This window comes from Chrysemys picta, chromosome 5 (assembly GCF_011386835.1).
Source record: "Chrysemys picta bellii isolate R12L10 chromosome 5, ASM1138683v2, whole genome shotgun sequence".
Lineage (NCBI taxonomy): Eukaryota > Metazoa > Chordata > Testudines > Emydidae > Chrysemys > Chrysemys picta.
In genome coordinates, this window is record NC_088795.1 from 60,447,811 (window position 1) to 60,470,409 (window position 22,599).

Sequence of the window (22,599 nt, forward strand, 5' to 3'; positions counted from 1 at the left end):
ACTCAACAAGGACAAATCCACTCTAGAACCTACCCAGAGAATAGAATTCATCGGTGCGGTTCTAGACTCCAGACGCGCACAAGCCATCCTGCCAGACAATCGCTTTTGCACCATCACGAGCCTCATCCAAGGACTCAAGGCCTTCCCAACTACCACGGTGAGGTCGTGCCTTACCCTGCTGGGTCACATGGCTTCCTGCACGTACGTAACCAGGCATGCCAGACTTCGGCTTCGCCCACTCCAGACCTGGGTGTCATCAATATACCGCCCACATCGGGACAGCCTGAATATGGTGGTCACAATCCCGAACTCGGTCCTGACCTCCCTCACATGGTGGCTAGATCACAATGTGGTTTGCGAAGGGATGCCGTTTCACGCCCCACAACCCTCTCTGCACCTGGTCACAGACGCTTCATCTCTGGGTTGGGGCGCCCATCTCAACGAGCACCATACCCAGGGCCTGTGGACTGCACCTCAGCTAGCCCTACACATCAATGTTCGGGAACTGATGGCGGTGCGCCTGGCGTGCCAGGCATTTCTCAATCTCCTACGGGGCCGCTGTGTGTTAGTTCTCACCGACAACACCACGGCCATGTTTTACATCAACAAGCAAGGAGGAGCACGTTCGTCAATTCTATGCCAAGAGGCCATTCGCCTGTGGGACTTCTGCATCGCCCACTCAATCCATCTCACGGCATCGTTCCTCCCTGGAGTCCAGAACACTTTAGCGGACCGACTCAGCAGGTCCTTTCAAACGCACGAGTGGTCTATCCGTCCGGACATCATACATTCCGTCTTCCAGAAGTGGGGGTTTCCCCAGATAGACCTGTTTGCATCTCGAGACAACAGGAAGTGCCACGTGTTCTGCTCCCTACAAGGTCGAGCCCCAGGCTCCCTCTCGGATGCGTTTCTCCTTCCCTGGAAAGACCACCTGTTTTATGCCTTCCCTCCGTTTCCTCTGGTCCACAAGGTACTGCTCAAATTGCGCAGAGACCAGGCACAGGTAATTCTGGTCGCTCCAGCGTGGCCGAGACAACATTGGTACACCACGCTGCTGGAACTCTCGGTTCAGACACCGATCCCGCTTCCGTTGTATCCGGATCTCATCACGCAGAACCACGGCCGGCTGCGTCACCCCGACCTGCAATCACTCCACCTCACGGCGTGGCTGCTCCATGGTTCACCCAGGCAGAGCAACAGTGTTCACACTCTGTCCAACAGATTCTGCTGAGCAGTAGGAAGCCTTCAACACGGACCACATACTTGGCCAAGTGGAAGCGGTTCTCCTGTTGGTGCGAACAACGAGCCACGTCCCCATTGCACGCACCTATTCCTCTTATTTTGGAATATCTCCTCTCCCTAAAACAGCAAGGGTTGGCGATATCTTCAATTAGAGTTCACCTGGCCGCTATATCGGCCTTTCACCCAGGGGAACTCGCGTCCTCGGTATTCTCTAACCCGATGGTCGTTAGATTCCTCAAGGGCTTAGACCGGATGTACCCACAACAACGTCAGCCCGTTCCGACGTGGGACCTCAACCTGGTTCTCTCCAAGCTCACAGGTCCTCCATTCGAGCCACTGGCCACCTGTTCACTTCTGTACCTGTCCTGGAAGACAGCCTTCCTCGTAGCCATCACCTCAGCAAGGCGCGTTTCTGAACTCAGGGCGCTTACATCCGAGCCCCCTTACACAGTTTTCCACAAGGATAAAGTGCAGCTTCGTCCACATCCTGCCTTTCTCCCTAAAGTGGTTTCTCCATTTCATATCAACCAGGATATATTTCTCCCGGTTTTTCACCCTAAACCACATGCTACTCGCCAGGATCAACGTTTGCATTCCCTGGACGTGCGAAGGGCCCTGGCCTTCTATATTGACCGCACAAAGCACTTTAGAAAGACGACGCAACTCTTCGTTGCAGTGGCCGACCGAATGAAAGGATCACCGGTCTCCTCACAACGCCTATCCTCCTGGATTACGTCTTGCATCCGGACTTGCTACGACCTGGCAGGTGTCTCAGTACCACACCTCACCGCTCACTCCACGAGGGCCCAAGCTTCCTCGACGGCTTTCCTGGCGCAAGTTCCGATCCAGGACATTTGTAGAGCTGCGGTTTGGTCGTCAGTCCACACGTTTACGGCTCACTATGCACTAGTGCAGCAGTCCAGGGACGATGCTGCCTTCGGATCAGCAGTTTTGCACACAGCAATGTCTCACTCCGACCCCACCACCTAAGTTGGGCTTGGGAGTCACCTAATGGAATGGATATGAGCAAGCACTCGAAGAAGAAAAGACGGTTACTCACCGTTGTAACTGTTGTTCTTCGAGATGTGTTGCTCATATCCATTCCAAACCCGCCCTCCGTCCCCACTGTCGGAGTAGCCGGCAAGAAGGAACTGAGGGGGCGCCGGGTCGGCTGGGGTATATATTCAGCGCCATGAAGGCGCCACTCTAGGGGGCTCCACAGCCGACCCGCCGGTGTTGCTAGGGTAAAAATCTTCCGACGATCGTGCACGCGGCGCGCACACACCTAATGGAATGGATATGAGCAACACATCTCGAAGAACAACAGTTACAACGGTGAGTAACCGTCTTTTTGATTTAAGAATATTTACTGTGTATATATTGACCTGTGATGTTGACAATTTGTGTTTGAATGGTTATAAACCTTAAAATTTTTGAATCTGTCTACTGTCTCTAAATAATTATTGTCTGACCTCCCCTCATAATTTTTCATACCTGTGAAATTTTAAGTCGATAAAAAATGAAAAAAAGCTTTAACCCTATAATTTTGTGTCACTGTGAAAATAAATATCAATATTAGCCATCAAAATTATTTAAAAATCAAATTCCACCAAACCTAATTGTAATGCATATGCACAAGGGGGCTAAATTAAGATAACCCTATGTCTGGCATTTCCTAACTTATGCATGCTTGTCTTTGCAACTTTAATAATGTTTTTTAATGTTGTTTTGTGTGTGTAATTTCCTAGGTTTTTAAAAAAGCAAACTGAAAAAACAAAATTCCATCATGTGGCATCATATTGACACCCACATGGGTCATCATCAGGGTTGCAATCTTCAGTTCCACTACTCAGACCTCCGACAGTTGAGCAAATGGAGTAACTGACAGCAATAGTATGTTGTCATCCTCTATATGCATCAGCACTAAAGGGGGATGAGAGAGACACTGTCAGTGGGTGTCACAGATATTTCCTGACAGCAGAGCAATGGTGATATTCAGGAAACTTGGGTTCCAATCCAGGCCCTGCAGTGGAGTGTGCTCTAGTGATCACAGACCCTTCTGCCCATTCCTGCCAAGCCGGACTCTTTCTTACCTGTCCCCTCCAACTCATACCTGTTCTGACTCTTTTCCCACCCCAGTTCTTAGTCCCAATCCCAATCTACTTGCCTCCCCGGTCCCATCCTCCACACCTCAGGCTTCTCATCCCCAGTCTCCTTGCCCAGACAGTCAGTCTCCCTCCTGGCTCACTCATGGAACCACAAACTCCTCCCCATCACCAAGCTGAAGTCTTCTTGCTCAGCCAGTACCAGTACCTCCTTCCAGCTTCTCATCTGATCTCTTTTCCTGCGCTCTACCCAATGGTTTTCAGTCCTAGTCTCCCTCTATGGAACCTCATCCAATATCAGTCTCTCTTCCTACCTGCTTCCTGATTCCTTTTCCATCTCTTTCCCTTCCTAGCTCTTTGTACCAATCTCTTTGTCCAGCCAGTCCCAGTTCTCCTGCACTGCAACTCCTTGTTAGATCTGTATCCCATCCCTCCTCACCCTGATCCCCGCAACTGGTTCCTAGTCTCAGTCTCCTTGTCCAGACAATAGACTCTCTCCCCCAGCTCCCCATCTGATCTGTGTCCTCCCATTTTCCTCACTGGCCCCCAGTCTCAGTCTCCCCTGACCCGCCTCCTAGTCCTAGGTTCCTTGTCCAACCGTTCCAACTCCCCACCCCAGGTTCTAGTCCCAGTCTCATTGCCCAATAGTTTCCAACTTCCTCTCACCACCCTTTAGATCCCATTATCAGCCTCCCCAATCAATCCACCCCTGCTCACTCTCCCTGCTAGCTCACAGTCCTAACCTAGGCTCCCTTTTCCAGTCTTCTTGCCTAAGCGTTCTCAGTTTTTCTCCCTTATTCAGTCTCAGCCTCATCAGACTCCTTGTCCCAAACTACTCCTTTGCTTCCCCTCACAGTCCAGCTTTCTTCATCTCTGAATTCAAATCAGGCATCTTCCTCCTTCATGCTGCCTGGGTGCCAGCATGGGGGTGGTCACCAAAAGCATAGCAGAAACAGACTCCATGCTGACAGTTCCAATACAGGGGAGGTCCAACTTTGCTCAGATGCTCTGTAGCGATGGTGCATGTGCAACCCTATCTCATGTAACAACCGAGAGGGGATGGAGCATGCTCGTTCGCTATGTGGGGATGGTGCATGTGCAGTCTGGTCAGCACTGGGAACTAAGAAAGGCTCGAGGATGCTCAGTGAGGATGGGATCTTTATACAGATTTCAGCTGCTAAAATCTCTGAAGTCTCTACTGAGCATGTGCAAACTTGTGATTTTTGGAAAGGCTTATAACTTTGCCAAATTGGGGGGGGATTTTCATGGGGATGTTACACTGCACATCCTTGATAAAAAAAAGCCACCACTCTGCCAAAGTTCAAGTACATCCTCCAAAGCATGTTGAAATTGATATTTCCAAAACACGTTAATCTGAGACAAACACCTGTTATTGAAAATTTGAACTTGAATGGTAAAAGTTTGTTAAAGTTATAAGCAACTGAAAATAGAGTCTTAAATGGGAAGTGGCAGGCAACCTTAAGAATAGGCAGTGCTATCATCCCTTCCCCCATTTTCTATTTTAAGACAAGGCTTTATAAATATTAATCTCCTGGGAAATATACTGTTATCCCTACAGGGAAACTGAGGACAAGTGATATGTCCAAATAGTCACCATAAGTCTGCAGGAGAACAGAGAATAAAATGTAAACATCTTTACTCTCTGTAAGTCCTGAAGCCGTTCATTAACTCGGCTACCTTTTTAAATTAAATGCACAGTGCTACTTAGAATTAATTTTGTACATATTTAAATAGAACATGCACACTTTCTTAAAATATCTTTATGCAACATGTCTGTGCATATTAGGACAAGAGCAGTTTAGCACGTATAAAATGCCCCAGAACAATTTTTTTCATAAATACTAATTTCCCCCTCTCTTGCTTTAGAATCTCTGTCTGATTGTAACCATTAACTTTAACTTTACTGTTAATACATAATATGGTATACTACATATACTTCACCTGCCTCCTTTTTCCCTCTGAAAATGCATACATACACTATAGTATGGAGGAGGGAATTTAGTTTTCTTCCATATGCCTATGATCTTCCTGATTTATTGCCATAGCAATCTTCTCTCTGCAAGGGCAGAGGAGAAACCTACCACAGAGCTAGGTTCCCTGCCCTAAATGTGCTCTTTGGACCGTGGGGAGACAATTCCCAATCTTTACACAGCAGAAAGGAATGCCAAGCATGCTGGGGTCATACGAAACCTTTAGAAGCCTCTCTAACCCATTGTCATTAACCTTCTGCTGTGCAATTTCACATCAAGAAGGGCTGCAATTGGAGTTGGCAAGCTAGTGAACTTGTCCAATCTAAATGAAAGTCATCTGCAAACCAGTGCCTTGAGTCAGGAAATAGTCTCTCAGACTTTTCTGTCTATACAAGGGAGGGAACAGGACACTATCAAGGATAAGTATTTTACAATCTAGAATGAGGACAGGATTGTTAATTGATTTTTGCACTGAAATGTAGCGTTAAATAAGTAAGAATGGAGATGAATGCTCTAGTCCATTCAACTCTCAGAATAGATATTGAAAAGAGAGACTTCTAAGAGAACAGGATCAGTCTCAAACAAATGGCCCCTTTGCAGGTGTTATTTTAGCATTAAAAGAAAGTTTCAAAAAGTCCTACCTCAATAAAAGATACAGAAAATTTGCTAAATATCAGTAGCTTTTTGTTGTCTGTATTGGGAAACCATTTTGATCAAGAAAAAGTAATGTTCCTTTATTCAATTAAAAACATTAATACCATGAAGTAAATCTCTCAAAGAGATGGATTCTACCAGAGAAAAACTGCATGTTGCAGCCTTTTTACATCCACAGGCATTACATATTTAACCATTTCTCCACTAGTTCTAAAAACTCACCAGCTGAAAGCTAAGCAATTGATACTTTTCCTAAACAAAATCCATTCAATGTTGAATAAACAGTGAGTCAAGTAACTATATTCCTGTTTCCTACAGTTTTTTTTTCCATAGACAGGATAAAGTAAATTAAAGATTTCAGCAATATTTGGTTTACCGTTCTGTTCATTTTGTAACCACAAAATTAGATAGCAAACATTGTTTTAAAATGTGTAATGTTATGCAGCTTCTTAGTATTTCTTTAATCCAGTTACTTAAGTTAATTTGAGTCACTTATATTGCTGATTTACCAAAACAAACAAACAAACAAAAAACCCCAATGAGATACTACAAATTAAAACATCTGAGGACAGTCTGACCTACCACTGTGTCAGACTATCTAGGAATACTTTGCCCCTTGCAATTTAAATTATGTTTAAAACTCTAGAAAAGACAAAACTATTACAAACTATTCTTTCAAATCCATTTTCAACTGCATAAAAATATAGTTTATACAAAGAGCACAACAGGTAGCGGTGTCAAATGTTATCTAATTTATTCTCTTTATTCAAGCAACAATTAAAGCAAGTAAGCTATGAGTATGCTCAAGCAACTACCTTTACAGCAATGCCAGAGATACTCCAACAAATCTCAACTAGCCAGATTAAAGTGTAGAAGACCTACAGATAGTGAAAAAAGTTTTTAATGTAATGTTGCACCAATATACTAATTTAGCACTGATGGAATCTGTTTACCAATCCCCTCATCAGTTAAAAATAGGAAAGGAAGAGAGAGGGTATTGTGCTGCATGTCACATTCTCTAGGCAGTGATACTCAACAAAAGGAGGGAAGAGTGTAAGGCCTTGTCTACACTACGAGAGTAGTTCGATTTTACTTGCATCGAATTTTTGTAATCGATATTGCAAAGTCGAACGTGTGTGTCCACACTAAGGACAGTAATTCGACTTTGTGCGTCCACACTAACGGTGATAGCGTCGACATTCGAAGCGGTGCACTGTGGTCAGCTATCCCACAGTTCCCGCAGTCCCCTCTGCCCATTGGAATTCTGGGTGTAGCCGGCAATGCCTTCTGGGTAACAAAATGAGTCGAGGGTGCTTTTGGGAAACTGTCGTCATCCGTCCATCACTCCCGCCCTCCCTCCCTGAAAGCGCCGGCGGGAAAACAGTTCGCGCGCTTTTCCAGTCATTGACAGCGCGGACGCCACTGTACTCCGAGCATGGAGCCCGCTGCGACCATCGCTGCAGTTGTGGCCGCTCTCAACGTCTCGCAGCTTATCATAAAGGTTTCCCTGAGGCAGATGCAGAAAAGTCAGGCAAGGAGGCTACGGCACCGCGGTGATGTCCTGAAGTCTGAGAGTAGCACAGACCTGTCAGAAAGCAGGCGACCCAGCGCCGAGGACATCACAGTGGCAATGGGTCATGTTGATGCCGTGGAACGGCGATTCTGGGCACGGGAGACAAGCACTGAGTGGTGGGACCGCATAGTGCTGCAGGTCTGGGATGAATCCCAGTGGCTGCGAAACTTTCGCATGCGGAAGGGAACTTTCCTGGAACTTTGTGAGTTGCTGTCCCCTGCCCTGAAGCGCAGTGACACCCGGTTGCGAGCTGCACTGAGTGTACAGAAGCGAGTGGCCATAGCCCTGTGGAAGCTTGCAACGCCAGACAGCTACCGGTCAGTCGCGAACCAGTTTGGGGTGGGCAAATCTACCGTGGGGGTTGTTGTGATGCAAGTAGCGAAGGCAATCGTTGATGTACTGCTGCCAAAGGTAGTGACCCTGGGAAACGTGGAGGCGATCATAGATGGCTTCGCAGCGATGGGATTCCCAAACTGCGGTGGGGCCATAGATGGAACTCACATCCCTATCCTGGCACCGGACCACCAGGCCACCCAGTACATTAACCGAAAGGGATACTTTTCCATGGTGCTGCAAGCACTGGTGGACCACAGGGGACGTTTTACCAACATCTACGTGGGATGGCCGGGCAAGGTTCATGACGCTCGTGTTTTCAGGAACTCTGGTCTGTTTAGACGGCTGCAACAAGGTATTTACTTCCCGGACCACAAAATAACTGTTGGGGATGTGGAGATGCCTATAGTCATCCTCGGGGACCCAGCCTACCCGCTAATGCCCTGGCTCATGAAGCCCTATACTGGCGCCCTGGACACTGAAAAAGAACTCTTCAACTACCGGCTGAGCAAGTGCAGAATGGTGGTGGAGTGTGCTTTTGGCCGTCTCAAGGGGAGATGGAGAAGCTTACTGACTCGCTGTGATCTCAGCGAAACCAATATCCCCATTGTTATAGCAGCTTGCTGTGTGCTCCACAATCTCTGTGAGAGCAAGGGGGAGACCTTTATGGCGGGGTGGGAGGTTGAGGAAAATAGCCTGGCTGGTGATTACTCACAGCCAGACAGCCGGGCGATTAGAAGAGACCAGCGGGAAGCGCTGTGCATCCGGGAGGCTTTGAAAGCAAAGTTCCTGAGTGAGCAGGGTAACCTGTGATTTTATAGTTTGTGTACTGAGAAGCTAAACCTGCCCCCGTTTCTTTACCCAGGTAATGTTGACTATCCTATCCAGTTACATACCCCCTTCACCCCCCCTCCAACACACGTGTCGAAATAAAAATAGTTCTACTTTGTTAAAGCACACCGTTTTCTTTAATACTGTTTTAGCGGGAATTTTTTAAAACTGGGACGCAGACTGTGGTGCGGGGCGGGTCTAGTGTTGTGATGCGAATGCAGCTTCTAAACTCAAGGATTGACAGGCTCCGCTGCGGTGGGATGCTTGTTTCAACGGAGCCTGTCACCCCTCCTGATCGGGACTGTGTGTATGGGAGGTCTATTTGACTTTGTGGCAGGGGGAGGACGGTTACAGATCCCATGCTGTGTGGCTCTGTGATCCTGTCTAAGGACCGGCGCTTAAGATCTGTAACTGCCCTCCCCCGCCACAAAGTCACAGAGCAACCCACCCCCCCCAACATTACATCAAAACAACCTCCCAGACTAACCGGGGCAACTAGTCACTGCATCACTGCACTGTGTATGTGCCCTGCTGCTGTGCCTGCCCCCGACTATGTACCCTGCCAAAGGAGACTGTCCTGTCCAATTTCCAACCCCCTTTCCCCTCCTCCTCCAAAAGAACATGATTGAAACAGTAGTTAACAGAAACGAATTTTTTATTATCAACTACACATGGCATTGGGAGGTGAAACTTGGACGTGGGCTTGTGTCAGGCGGGAAGGAAAGAACTTTTCAAATTTTGGGAAATGAGAGCCTTCTGCTACTAGAGCTCTCTGCAGGGGTGGAGTGAGAGTTAGCAGGGACTCTGCCGCCTCTCCTTCTTTGCACTTTGGGTGAGGTGGGTATGGGACTTGGTGGCGGGGGAGGGCGGTTAGAGATGGACTGCAGCGGGGCTCTGTCCTCCTGCCTCCGTTCCTGCAGAACATCCACAAGGCGCCGGAGCGTGTCCGTTTGCTCCCTCAGTAGTCCAAGCAGCGTTTGAGTCGCCTGCTGGTCTTCCTGCCGCCACCTCTCCTCCCGATCCATGTTGGCTTGGTGCATTCGGGTCAAGTTCTCCCGCCACTGGGTCTGCTGTGCTGCCTGGGCTTGGGAAGAGGCCATAAGCTCAGAGAACATGTCCTCCCGTGTCCTCTTCTTCCTACGCCTAATCCGCGCTAGCCTCTGGGAGTGTGATTCCAGGCTAGGTTGTGAGACAGTCGCAGACGGGGCTGTGGAAATGGGAAAAAGGGAGTGAATTCCTCTGAAAGATAAATGTAGTTGTGAACAAAGAACATAGTCTTTCTCTGTGAACAAGACCATGCACAGCACCTTTCACATGCGCACTCAGCACAAGGTCGAATTCTCGGCCTTCGCATTCTGTGCCTGGGGTCTTGAACAGCACATTTGAGAAGCGAGGCAGCACAACGGAATTTCTGTTGCAGGCAGACATGGTAAGCCGTACACTTGTGGCAGTTTAAAACTTTTATATTACCACTGGCCTCATTTCACATTTAAATCAATGTCAGTCCCTGCTGCCAGCAATCCGGCAAGCGGGAACTCTGCCCCTGTCCCACCCCCTCGCGGCTGTCCCCGGGAATGATCCCTTTCGGCTGCCCCTCTCCCGCCTCCACCGCGTGGCTGCAAACCAGCGGTGACAGTTCTGTAAAGGAACGGGAAAGCAGTCCCAACACTAACATTCCCCTACCTAATTAAAAGCAGGTCACCATGGCCGACATCACCCTGATGAGGATCTCCGAGAGCGACAAAGAGAGAATGCTCCGGGAAAGCCTCCAAAGACCAGGGCCGTATGCCGCCCTGCTGTGCAGAGCAATGATCCCCGAGTACCTGATAATCTCGTGGCGCGGCAACGTGTCGTACTTCGGAGGACCCAATAAGGCCGCTCTCCCCAAGAACCTCATGCAACGGCTTTCAAGTTACCTCCAGGAGAGCTTCATCGAGATGTCCCAGGAGGATTACTGCTCTATCCCCGCACATATAGACCGCATTTTACTGTAGCTGCAGTAGCAGGGAATACACAGTAGAGCGGCTTGTGCAGGACAATCACTGAAAACCGGACATTGCTAGATTTCTTTTCAAAACTTGCACTGCCCCTTACTAAACCGTTAAGCGCCTAGGGCACACTAATCATGAACAACCCATTCTTTTAATTGTTAATATTCCTGTTTTGTTAAAAATAAATGTTTAGATGTTTACAACACTTACTGGCTGATCCTTCACCAGATTCTGTGTCCGGGGTAATGGCTGGGGACGCTTCGTAGGGGATCTCTGTAAGGGTGATGAAGAGATCCTGGCTGTCGGGGAAATCAGCGTTGTGAGAGCTGCCAACTGCCTCGCCCTCCTCATCTCCTTCCTCATCTTCCCCGTCCCCTAACATGTCTGAGGAACCGGCCGTGGACAGTATCCCATCCTCAGAGTCCACGGTCACTGGTGGGGTAGTGGTGGCGGCAGCACCGAGGATGGAATGCAGTGCCTCGTAGAAACGGGATGTCTGGGGATGGGATCCGGAGCGTCCGTTTGCCTCTTTGGTCTTCTGGTAGCCTTGTCTCAGCTCCTTGATTTTCACGCGGCACTGCGTTGCATCCCGGCTGTATCCTCTCTCTGCCATGTCTTTAGAGATCTTCTCGTAGATCTTTGCATTCCTTCTTTTGGATCGCAGCTCGGAAAGCACGGACTCATCGCCCCACACAGCGATGAGATCCAAGACTTCACGATCAGTCCATGCTGGGGCTCTCTTTCTATTCCCAGACTGCACGGCCATCACTGCTGGAGAGCTCTGCATCGTTGCCAGTGCTGCTGTGCTCGCCACGATGTCCAGACAGGAAATGAGATTCAAACTGGCCAGACAGGAAAAGGAATTCAAATTCAAATTTTCCCGGGGCTTTTCCTGTGTGGCTGGTCAGAGCATCCGAGCTCGCACTGCTGTCCAGAGCGTCAACAGAGTGGTGCACTGTGGGATAGCTCCCGGAGCTATTAGCGTCGATTTCCATCCACACCTAGCCTAATTCGACATGGCCATGTCGAATTTAGCGCTACTCCCCTCGTCGGGGAGGAGTACAGAAGTCGAATTAAAGAGACCTCTATGTCGAACTAAATAGCATCGCAGTGTGGACGGGTGCAGGGTTAATTCGATTTAACGGCGCTAACTTCGACATAAACGCCTAGTGTAGACCAGGCCTAAGAGAGTCAGTTCCTACCCTCTGCCTGCTGCTCCTCTTTCTGTCTCCATTCTGAGCTCCCCCATTCTCTAGCCAGCACAAGTCACATTTAAATCCTCTTCCGTATCTCTGGAAACATTTTCCTCCATCTCCTTTTTGTGCTCACCCTCATCCCTCACTTTCCTTTCCCTTCAACCTCTCATTTTGCTCTGGTATACAAGCATACTTCATTCTCTCCTTTCTTAAACCTGCCCAACCCTTGACCTTACTTGCTTCTTCAACTACCATCCCCTCTCTCTTTCATTGATCAGCTCATTAAATGTACTATCTCCAATCGCTGTGTAGAGTTCCTCTCCTCCAATTCCATCTCAGACCCTCTGCAATTCAGCTTCCATCCCTTGTACTTCACTTAAACTGCTCCCACCAACTTTCTAATTATCTCTTCTTAGCCAAAGCTCAGAACCAGTACTCAATCTTCATCCTCCTTGACCTGGCAGCCATGAACAGGCTCTTATTGAAATCTTGTCCTCCATTGGCTTCAATGACTCTGTCCTCTGTTGGTTCTCCTCCCACCTCTCTAATCACTCCTTCAGCATGTCCTTGACAGATCCGCCTCATCCCCTCCCCTAAACTTTCTGTGGGACTCCACAGGACTTTGTCCTTGGTTCACTTCTTTTCTCCCTCTGCACCTTATGTCTGGGCATTCTTACCTGAAGATTTACCTCTCTATTGCGGACATTTCTTCTTCTGTCAAAAACTAAAATCTTGGTCTGTCTCTGACACAGAATCATAGAAATATAGGCCTGGACAGGACCTTGAGAAGTCATCAAGTCCAGCCCCCTATGCTGTGGCAAGACTGAGTAAACCTAGACCATCCCTGACAGGTTGTTGTCTAACCTGTTCTTAAAAAGCTCCAATCATGGGAATTCCACAGCCTCCCTTGAAAACCTATTCCAATGCTTAACTACCCTTAGAGCTAGAAAGGTTTTCCTAATATCGAACCTAAATCCCCCTTTCTACAAATTAAACCCATTACGTTTTGTCCTACCTTCAGTGGACATGGAGACAATTCATCACAGTCCTCTTTATCACACCCCTTAACATGTCTGAAGAGTTATCAGGTCCCCACCCTCCAAGTCATCTCTTCTCAAGACTAAACATGCTGTTTTTTCAACCTTTCCTCATGGGTCAGGTTTTCTAAATCTTTTCTCATTTTTGTTGCTCTCCACATTTGTCCACATCTTTCCTGAAATATGACCCCAGAACTGGACCTAGTACTTCAGTTAAGGCCTCACTAGTACCAAGTAGAGTATGACAATTACCCTGCCTGTGTCTTAGATACAGCACTCCTGTTAATACACCCCAGGATGATATCAATCTTTTTCTCAATTGCATCACATTGTTGAGTCATTCAATTTGAGATCCACTATAACCCCCCGATCCTTTTCGGCAGTACTACCACCTGGCCAGTTATTCCCCGTTTTATAGTTGGGCATTTGATTTTTCCTTCTCTAAGTGAAGAACTTTGCACTTATCTTTATTGAATTTCATCTAGTTGATTTCAGACCAATTCTTCAATTTGTCAGGGTTATTTTAAATTCTAATTTTATCCTGCAAAGTTCTTCCCATCTTGGTTTCATCTGCAGATTTTATAAGCATACTCTCCACTCCATTATCCAAGTCATTAATGAACATATTGAATAGTACTGAAAACAGGAATGAACCTGGCGGGACCCTACTAGATGCACCCTCCCAGTTTGGCAGCAAACCACTGATAACTACTCTTTGAGTATGGTCTTTTAACCAGTTGTGCTCCCACCTTATAGTAATTTCCTCTAGAACAAGGGTGACCAACCTGTGGCTCCAGACCCACATGCGGCTCTTCAGAAGTTAATATGTGGATCCTTGTATAGACACCGACTCTGGGGCTGGAGCTACAGGCGCCAACTTTCAAATGTGCGGGGGGGTGCTCACTGCTTAACCCCTGGCTCTGCCCCCACTCCACCCCTTCCCTCCCCTGAGCCTGCCATGGCCTCACTCCTCCCCCACAGAGCCTCCTGCATGCCACAAACCAGCTGATTGGGAGGTGTGGGGAGGGAGGGGGTGGGAGTGGAGCTGATGGGGGGCTGCTGATGTACTACTGTGGCTCTTTGGCAATGCACGTCGGTAAATTCTGGCTCCTTCTCAGGCTCAAGTTGGCCACCCCTATCTAGACCATATTTCCCTAGTTTGCTTATGGGCATGTCATGTCAGATTGTGTCAAAAGTCATACTAAAATCAAAATATATTACATCTACGGCTTCCCCCCCATCCACTAGGTGAGTAACCTGTTAAAGAATCCACAGCTCCCTATGGATGTCTAGTCACCAGTTCAAGCTCAACAGGCTAAACAGACCTCTTAGTCCTCACCTGAAGCTCTCTCCAGACCTCCTTTCTTAATATTTGTGGATAACTCCACCATCCTAACGGTCACTCAGGCCAGCAACCTGAGTGTCATCTTCCACTCAAACCTCTCTCTAGATCAGGGGTCGGCAACCTTTCAGAGGTGGTGTGCTGAGTCTTCATTTATTCACTCTAATTTAAGGTTTTGCGTGCCAGTAATACATTTTAACGTTTTTAGAAGGTCTCTTTCTATAAGTCTATAATATATAACTAAACTATTGTTTGTATGTAAAGTAAATAAGGTTTTTAAAATGTTTAAGAAGCTTCATTTAAAATTAAATTAAAATGCAGAGGCCCCCAGACCAGTGGCCAGGACCCGGGCAGTGTGAGTGCCACTGAAAATCAGCTCGCGTGCCGCCTTCGGCATGCGTGCCATAGGTTGCCTACCCCTGCTCTAGATCCTCACATCCTGGCATTGTCCAAATCCTGAAGATTCTTTCTGCATAATTTCTGTAGCAGCCTTTTCTATCTATCCACTGCTAAAACTCTCATCCCAGCTCCCATCATTTCACATCTCAATTACTGCATCATCCCGTTCTCTGACCTCGACAAATGCAATCTATATGGGGAAGAGCCGGGGAGCCCCCCCCCCCCACAGCAGCTCCCCGCCCCCCCTCCACCTGGACAGCCCCCCCACCCCAGCTCACCTCCACTCCGCCTTCTCCCCTGAGCAAGCCGGCGCCACTCCACTTGGCGCCCTAGATGACCGCCTGGTTCGCCTAGTGGTTGCACCGATCCTGCCTGTAAATGCCTACAAATACCTCCATTATCCTCCTTCACAACCCTCCTTTAAACTCTGCCTATAAAACTTACAGCAGTTGGTGTGCTGCGACCGCCACCTATTATACTGATCAATGTGGTCTCACTGATTCCTTGTACTCCCTGGTCTTTTTCTCCCTGTATCCATCTGTTGTCTGATACTTGTTTGATTGTAAGCTCTTTGGGGCAGGGACAGTCTTTCTGTTCTGCCTTTATATAGTACCTGACAGATCCATGACTAGGGCTCTCAAGTTAAACAGATAATAAGGTTGGCTGCTGTATTAATTTCTTTAGCAAAACATCTCACCACTCTGTTCAAAAAGTTGACAAAAGGAAAGTGGAGTAAGGTAAGATGTTTAGAAGGACAAGTCCTGTCGCCATTACAGACTTCACAGATTCATTGTTTGAGACATTTAGTCAACATTGTCTACATTTAGTCCACATGCCACCCAGAGAATAAACAAATGATCTGAAAACCAGATGCTCTGCATGTTCTCCCAAATTGTTCAAACTTGGGACTCTAAATTTAGCTACCTAAATCCACATTTAGCTATTTAAATAAGTGATCTGATTTTCAGAGATGTTGAGGATCTTTATTCCCATTATTTTCACTCTCTGCACTCAAATTTGAAATTTTTGACCTTTGTCCCTTATTAGACCATAGTCAATAATGGGGGAGTACCTGATTCAAAAGAAAATAGAAAATTCAGGGAATGACCAATCATGTTTGAAGAACCATATAATTTCCCTCATTAAAAATTAAGAAAGGCAGCCTTTAGTACAGTCCTGTAAGCTCATTAACTCTCCTGACAAATGAATTCAAACTAAGTTAACCAGAACAAAGTTAAAACACACTTCTTGCTAGCAAATTGCCAACATGATTTTCGCGTCGACAGTGAACAGAAATGAATCATGCTTGAAGTGCTGCAAGTGTTGTGCAATATCATGCAACAGACTAAGTTTAGAGCATACATTTTTTCCCTTGGTCTATCGTGTTTTGTAAATGTTGTATGTATTCTACTGTATTGGTGCTTATGGGGTAGACAGGCACATTTTTAGAACATGTAAAATAACAATGACAAGTGGTTGCAAATATGGAAGGGGACTCTTCTTGCTTTAGTCTCGGATACCTCTGGTGACACTGGTCTCTTTGGGTACGTCTATACTTACCTCCGGGTTCGGCGGTAAGCAATCGATCTTCTGGGATCGATTTATTGCGTCTTGTCTAGACACGATAAATCGATCCCAGAAGTGCTCACCGTCGACGCCGGTACTCCTGCTCCACGAGAGGAGTACGCGGAGTCGACGGGGGAGCCTGCCTGCCGCATGTGGACCCGCGGTAAGTACCTTGTAGTTCGAACTAAAGTACTTCGACTTCAGCTTCGTTATTCACGTAGCTGAAATTGCATATCTTAGTTCGAACTGGGGGGTTAGTGTGGACCAGCCCTTAGAATATGTTGATAAGTATTCAACAGCTTGACTGATACAAGGAAATCCCTTACGCTGGTTCCTAAAATGACTTCTGGTGGACTCCATTCCAAGCCTTCTTTTGGTTATATGCCATTTGAACTACTCTAAATCTAGGGGGAAAATGATCACCTCCAGATTGATTTACAATCACATTGAATAAATCCCTAAATTTTCTGGTATGTAGGATTGGAACAATGGCTCTAATATTTGTGAGGTCATCTGGCATATCCTCAATTATTTTTACAAGAAATGTAGGATCTTTCTGTGTACCTACATGGGATAAGGTATATTTGGACCGTATGGGATCGAGGCAGCTGCAGAAAGTCTGTCAGGTATTTAATGATTCTGAAAACCATGATATAGTGTCATCCTTTGACTTAGTCTAGTGGAGAATTAACTTTGGAATAGTCAGACAGTCTCACTGGACTCAAGCTGTCCTGTCTAAAATGAAAAATGAAAAGAACTTTTCTAAAATCTAAACCATTTTAGATACCAGGTGATAGTTTGTTAAAAGCCACATAGTTCTACACTTTAGAATCCTCATCAGTGCTACCGTTCTAAGTATGATCAAGAGTCCTCTCAAACAAATGTCCCCCATTTGAGGAACAGACAGGTCTCAGGGCTACAGCGGCACCTAGATGGATCTTCTGGCTATTGCCAGCATAGTATAGCATAAGGAAACAAATGGAGCAAATGTGCTACTTTGCACAGAAATGTAACTGCAAGCTCATATGGAGAGAAAGACTTGAGGATAACCCGAAAATCTTGTATTTGCTAGTTCAGAATAGAAAATTCATCCATCCTGTGTGACCTTGATCACGTTATTCAATCTGTGTGCCTCATTTCTTTACTTGTAGGCTCTTTTGGCTATTGGGGATTTTACCAGTATAATTTTACTCTGTTTTCAGAGCTGATTTTGGCTAGTTTAGTGCTGAGGAGCTTTTTTAAGCTTTCAAGTCACTCCATGCTGTTTAGAGACTTTGGGACATCATCCGAAGGAGACATTGGTCGGGAAAGGGAACGTTTATGGACAGTGCAGACCTCAAGTCCATCTTAGATTGTCAGGTATTAAGGGGAATAATTGCTGCTATTTTACAAGGTATCATTGCATGTGTTGAGCTGTCACTTCTCATTTCCAGTTTAACAATTACTATTAAAAAGATCAATAATGCATTAGGGACTCTCTAAAATTAGTGTAATGCAGAGTAGGCAAATGTTCACCACCACCCCCAAGCCCGCCCAAAAGAATGATGCAGCTGCATGTTGGCATTCTTAAAGAAAGAAAGTTACAGTCATGTGGTTGTGTTGTGTGTGAAATGTCACTAACTTCATTTTTCAATTTCAGAACATGTTTTTTCATGTAACTCTAATGCTTTTGTATAGGGATCTTCATGTTTAGTGGTTTTACAATGTTTGAGTATTGGGAATTAAACTCATGTTCTGGGAGAGCACATTAATGATTGTGTGAACGAAGGCTTCATGTTGGGGAGATGATAGGCTGGAGAAAATAGTGGAGAAGAGATAGCAGCTTTAGAAATAACTGTCAGAGGAAGAGAATGTGGGAGATAGCAGAAGGCACCTCACTTTGGTTTCTAAAAATTCTTCTGTTGTCTGGGAGGAACTAGTGGCCACATTCCTTCTGCCTGAGATTTTGCTTGGGCAAGGTCCAAACTATTGTGAAATAAGTAGAGGCTATTCATGATTCTACTATGGAGCATAACCCAAATTTGGCATATGATAGGCCTGGATGAATAATGTTTCAGTCCAGTCCTATTCATGCCTAATTTCAGATGATGCTCCAACTCTTTTTGAGAGGGAGCAATACCAATGGGTAGCTACAATATATTTTTTTTGTTTGAAGGGCCCTTACTTATTCTGCTTGTTCAACTCTAAGTCCAGTTCTAGGTTTACCTTTGTAAGAAAAGCTAGTAGCACGGTCTACTATTCTTCAGCAAAGAAAAAAAGATTACATTTCTTCACTTGATCCAACTATTTTGGATGCCATATGTTCAAAGTACATGCAGGTACACTTGCCACTTCACAAGTCACTCAAGTAGAAGTGAGATAGGCAAGTCTCAGCTGCAGATGCAAACAAAGAAACATGTCTAAACAAAACACCTAGTGAGGTTGGAGTCAGCCCCTTTCCTATTATTCATGCAGTCATTATAAAATCATTACTCCTCAATCTGATATGCTTACTTTCTCACACACCTTCCCTTAGGCTACAGGATATTTTGTGGTGTCACTCTTTCATATCCTCTCTCTTCCCGTCCAGTCAGTAGTCTGCACACAGTGCTGGCATTCCATGCAGTGTCTGTAGTCATCCAGAACACCACTCTACAGAACCAGAAATAAAGAGTCTAATAATGTTTCATTCATTTTATTTTGGAGTTTATTTTTTGAATCACATACTAGATCTCAACACAGGCAATTCCAGTGGTACAAAAATTTCATGTGGCTCCTGCTCATAGATTTTTCCTCATCTTGGCACAAAGAAGTGTTAAGGAAGTTGAAATTTTAAAATCAAGTCACTTCAGAAGGGGGCTATAACTTTCGAACCCCTTGATCAAATTTCCCCAAATTTGCTATCCCCAAACTACCATAGGACCAGAATTGACACTCCATTTTTCAAGATAATCTGACTACATGTGTGGATTTTAGACTGGATTGGAAATTTGGCTTGAAACAGAAACTTTGTTGTAATCTTAACTACATTCTGACTACTTATTGCCTCATAGTATACCCACAAGGAGATGCCCTTAAGGAAAAAAATCAACCCATTGGACAAAGATGCAACACACAAACTATATTATAAAAGTCAGAGTCCAACACTTCTATGCAACCAGCAAATGGTCAAAAAGCCTCTTCCTGCTCCTGCAGCCATCTGCTCACACAATAAAGAATTGGACCACACCAGTATAAAAAGGGCTATACGGGTTCAAATCAATAGACGTAGGGCAACATTTTAGAAAGAGACTTGGGCTCTTTGTCTCATTGAAAGTCAAAGCTCCTTAGTCCCCAAATCACTTTAGAAAGTGGGACTTAATTCATGTCTAGGAATCATTTTCAAAATGCATAAGTTATACCCACCCTGATTAAAAATATATCAGATTTCAGTGGTCTTAGATCACAACAAGTGTTTGCTTGGAAGAAATCCAGATCTATTCAATGTAACGACCAGGCAAACCCCTATGAAGGACAGTTTTTGTAGATAATTAACTAGAAAAAAATGCTACAATGTGCAGACTGCAAATGATTTAGTAAACATTTACACGTAGCACAATAGGTATGCACGGAACTTTAGACTGTCAGTAAAGACCTGGTATCTACTGTGATGATTTTACAATGTAAGTTGAATAAGGGGAGGTAGGAAGGGTTAGAGGAAATAAATCAAGTATGGAATTCCTTAAGTTGTATGTTACACTTCCAATGGTTTTAATTAAATTATGTTACATGATCAGTTTGAGGAACTGTGGGAAAAGGTGGGAGTTTTGAACAAAGGAAAAGTTTAGTTGATGGGCTTGCTGAGCTTTAAAAATCTTGTCTTCGCTATAGCCTGCTACTACACTTAAAAAGAGTAACGAAATGGGTGTTACTTTTATAAAATTTTACTCCAAACTATTTATTGAACATATCCATAGCTAAAAATCCCAACTTTCTAGTTTTATCACACATTTTTTGACATTATATACATTTCACACATTCGTAATTAATGTACTGGCCCTGTGCATCTATGGTATGCTTTGTTCTTCACTGAAGTTGATGTTCAAGACACAGATCTGTAAAGGTCATATGGAATAATTCCACTTAGATCAAGTAGATAGATAGATAGATAGATAGATAGATAGATAGATAGATAGATAGATAGATAGATAGATAGATAGATAGATAGATATCTGAAACTGTGGTAAATCCTGATAAAAGCTTACACCTTTAAAAGCTAAGTCTGCAAGCTTTTTAATCAACCTGCTCATGTACAAAAAAGTCTGCAAAATGAAAAAATTCTTAGGAGGGTTACTTCAAATATACAAAAGAGCACAAAGTCAAAGACAGAACAAAGACTTTCTGACATGCTGCTCTTTAAAACTCTAGTTTGAACACCTGATATATATTTTGTTAACCCATGGAACAAAAACTTCAGGCCATTTCTCCTCACACCTTTTACACCAAGTCATAGCAATTAGTCTATTATTGTGTTTAAATGTAATACACACCGTTTGAGATATTATTTATTCGCACATGGGAATAAATGTAGGCAGTTCTTATTTTTTAAATGAAAATATGGTTTTATTTAGGAAAAAAAGTGCACTTTCCTTAAAGTGGGAATGAAAACAGGAACAAAGTTTTTTCCAATAAACTTTGTGTGTCCATTTTCATTAGGATTAATCTGTAGGGACAAAATGTAATAATCTTCTAAAAGCAATTTACATAGAATCTTTTTACATTGTTGTTTAGAGACTTAGATTACATAAAATCCATAAAATCTGCTTTGTCCAAATTTTGAGTTTTCAAATGGTACCTTACAAGTCATACCTTGTACAAGGATTATTACAGTAATATATGTGGTGTGAATACAGGGTGTATTCTGTGACAGACAGAAAAAGCCTTTTGCAGCAAGGGCACCCACATGCTCCTCCATATCACAATTAGTTATGAAACTTTTATGAAACAGAAAAAGGTATCATTTTAAATTTACCACTGTCTCTGCACTTCTATGATTAAAAAGGCTGTGTCCAGAGAAAGTATGAAGACTGAAGCATCCCCTTGCACAGGAAATTTGCTTTGATTAGAATCCAAGACTATAATAATTTGATGTTAATATTTAGCATAATCTGTAAGTAACTCACAACAAAGAACATACCATTTTCATGACATCAACCTCATCTAAAGTACAGAATCTTTTGAGCCAGCTAAATTACCTGGTGTCTTGGTAAAAGAAACTGAAATAACTTAAGGGGAAAAGTTATTACCTTTACTTCCAAATGCTGAGAATATAGAATTGCCGTATTAATCATTTTTCTCTACTGGACCGGAATTTAGCCATTATTATTATTTATATACTATACTACGTCTTTAACTGACAAACAGCCAATTGTCTAAAAGACAAAACAGAAAGAATTGGGGACGGGATGCAACAAGAAACAAGAAACTATACTGCGAAGTTTATCTCCTGCCTTTTCAGTATCATTTTTGTTGTAGTTTCACATTGTCATACTTTTGTGCTATTTTTATTTATGTTTCTGTGAATATAATATTTGTAAATACATGGCTGAATAAATACAGGCAATACAAACTCAATATCCACTACTCCACATATCTGCAATAATTGTTGTATTTTCCTGTATTTTGAATATGCAATAATGCAGTACACATCACTGTATACCCAAATACACAGTGTTTAGGTCTGGTGCATACTATAAACAAACAGTTTTCCAAACAGGAGGTAAAAGAAAGGACTAGGTGAACCCAGAGATTAATAGGTTAAGGTATTTTCACCTCTGAAGACACTGGCTGTAATCATACCCAAGTTGCAAGTAATTGCAGGTTGTTTAATGCAGTGGTTTTCAACCAGAGATCCTGGACCCCCTGGAGGGCTGCGAGCAGGTTTCAGGAGGGCTGCCAAGCAGGGCCAACATTAGACCAGGGTAGAAAGTCAAAGCCCCACTGCATGGAGCTGAAGCACAGGGCCTTGAGCCCTACCACACCAGGCTGAAGCCAAAGCCTGAACAATGTAGCTTCGTGGGGGCCCTTGTGGCATGGGGCTCCAGGCAATTGCCCTACTTGCTACCTCCTAATGCCAGACTTGGCTTTTATATGCAGAAAACCAGTTATTGTGGCACAGGTGGGCTGTGGAGTTTTTGTAGCGGGGAGAGTGCCTCAGAAAGAAAAAGGTTTAGAACCCCTGGTTTAATGGACATTTTAAAATCAATTGGTCTCAGTATGCATTTCAAACACCACTACTACCATCAGCATCTATATCACAGACAAAAACAAAAGGAAGCATTGCGCCCAAGCTCTGTTCAAGCGCAGCTGATAGGGGAGGTT

At 44.7% G+C, this 22,599-nt stretch overlaps 2 protein-coding genes across 16 annotated transcripts in view; both read right to left on the reverse strand.

Annotated features, from left to right (window-relative positions):
• The window catches only part of FBXW7 (F-box and WD repeat domain containing 7), a 295,965-nt gene that overhangs the window by 62,941 nt on the left and 210,425 nt on the right, over positions 1–22,599 (reverse strand). Inside the window, exon 5 of one of the 15 annotated variants that reach the window (XR_010601816.1) lies at positions 18,754–18,891. The exons of the other annotated variants lie outside the window; for them this stretch is intronic. The gene's annotated coding sequence lies outside the window, so the exon portion shown is untranslated. The remainder of the gene's footprint in view (positions 1–18,753; positions 18,892–22,599) is intronic. 15 annotated transcript variants of the gene reach the window in all.
• Positions 9,367–11,507, reverse strand: LOC135983949 (uncharacterized). Its single transcript, XM_065597829.1, has 2 exons — positions 10,931–11,507; positions 9,367–9,936 (listed from the first exon to the last, which is right to left on the reverse strand). Exons 1-2 carry the CDS (start codon positions 11,505–11,507, stop codon positions 9,461–9,463), a joined length of 1,053 nt encoding a protein of 350 aa, XP_065453901.1. The 3' UTR covers positions 9,367–9,460.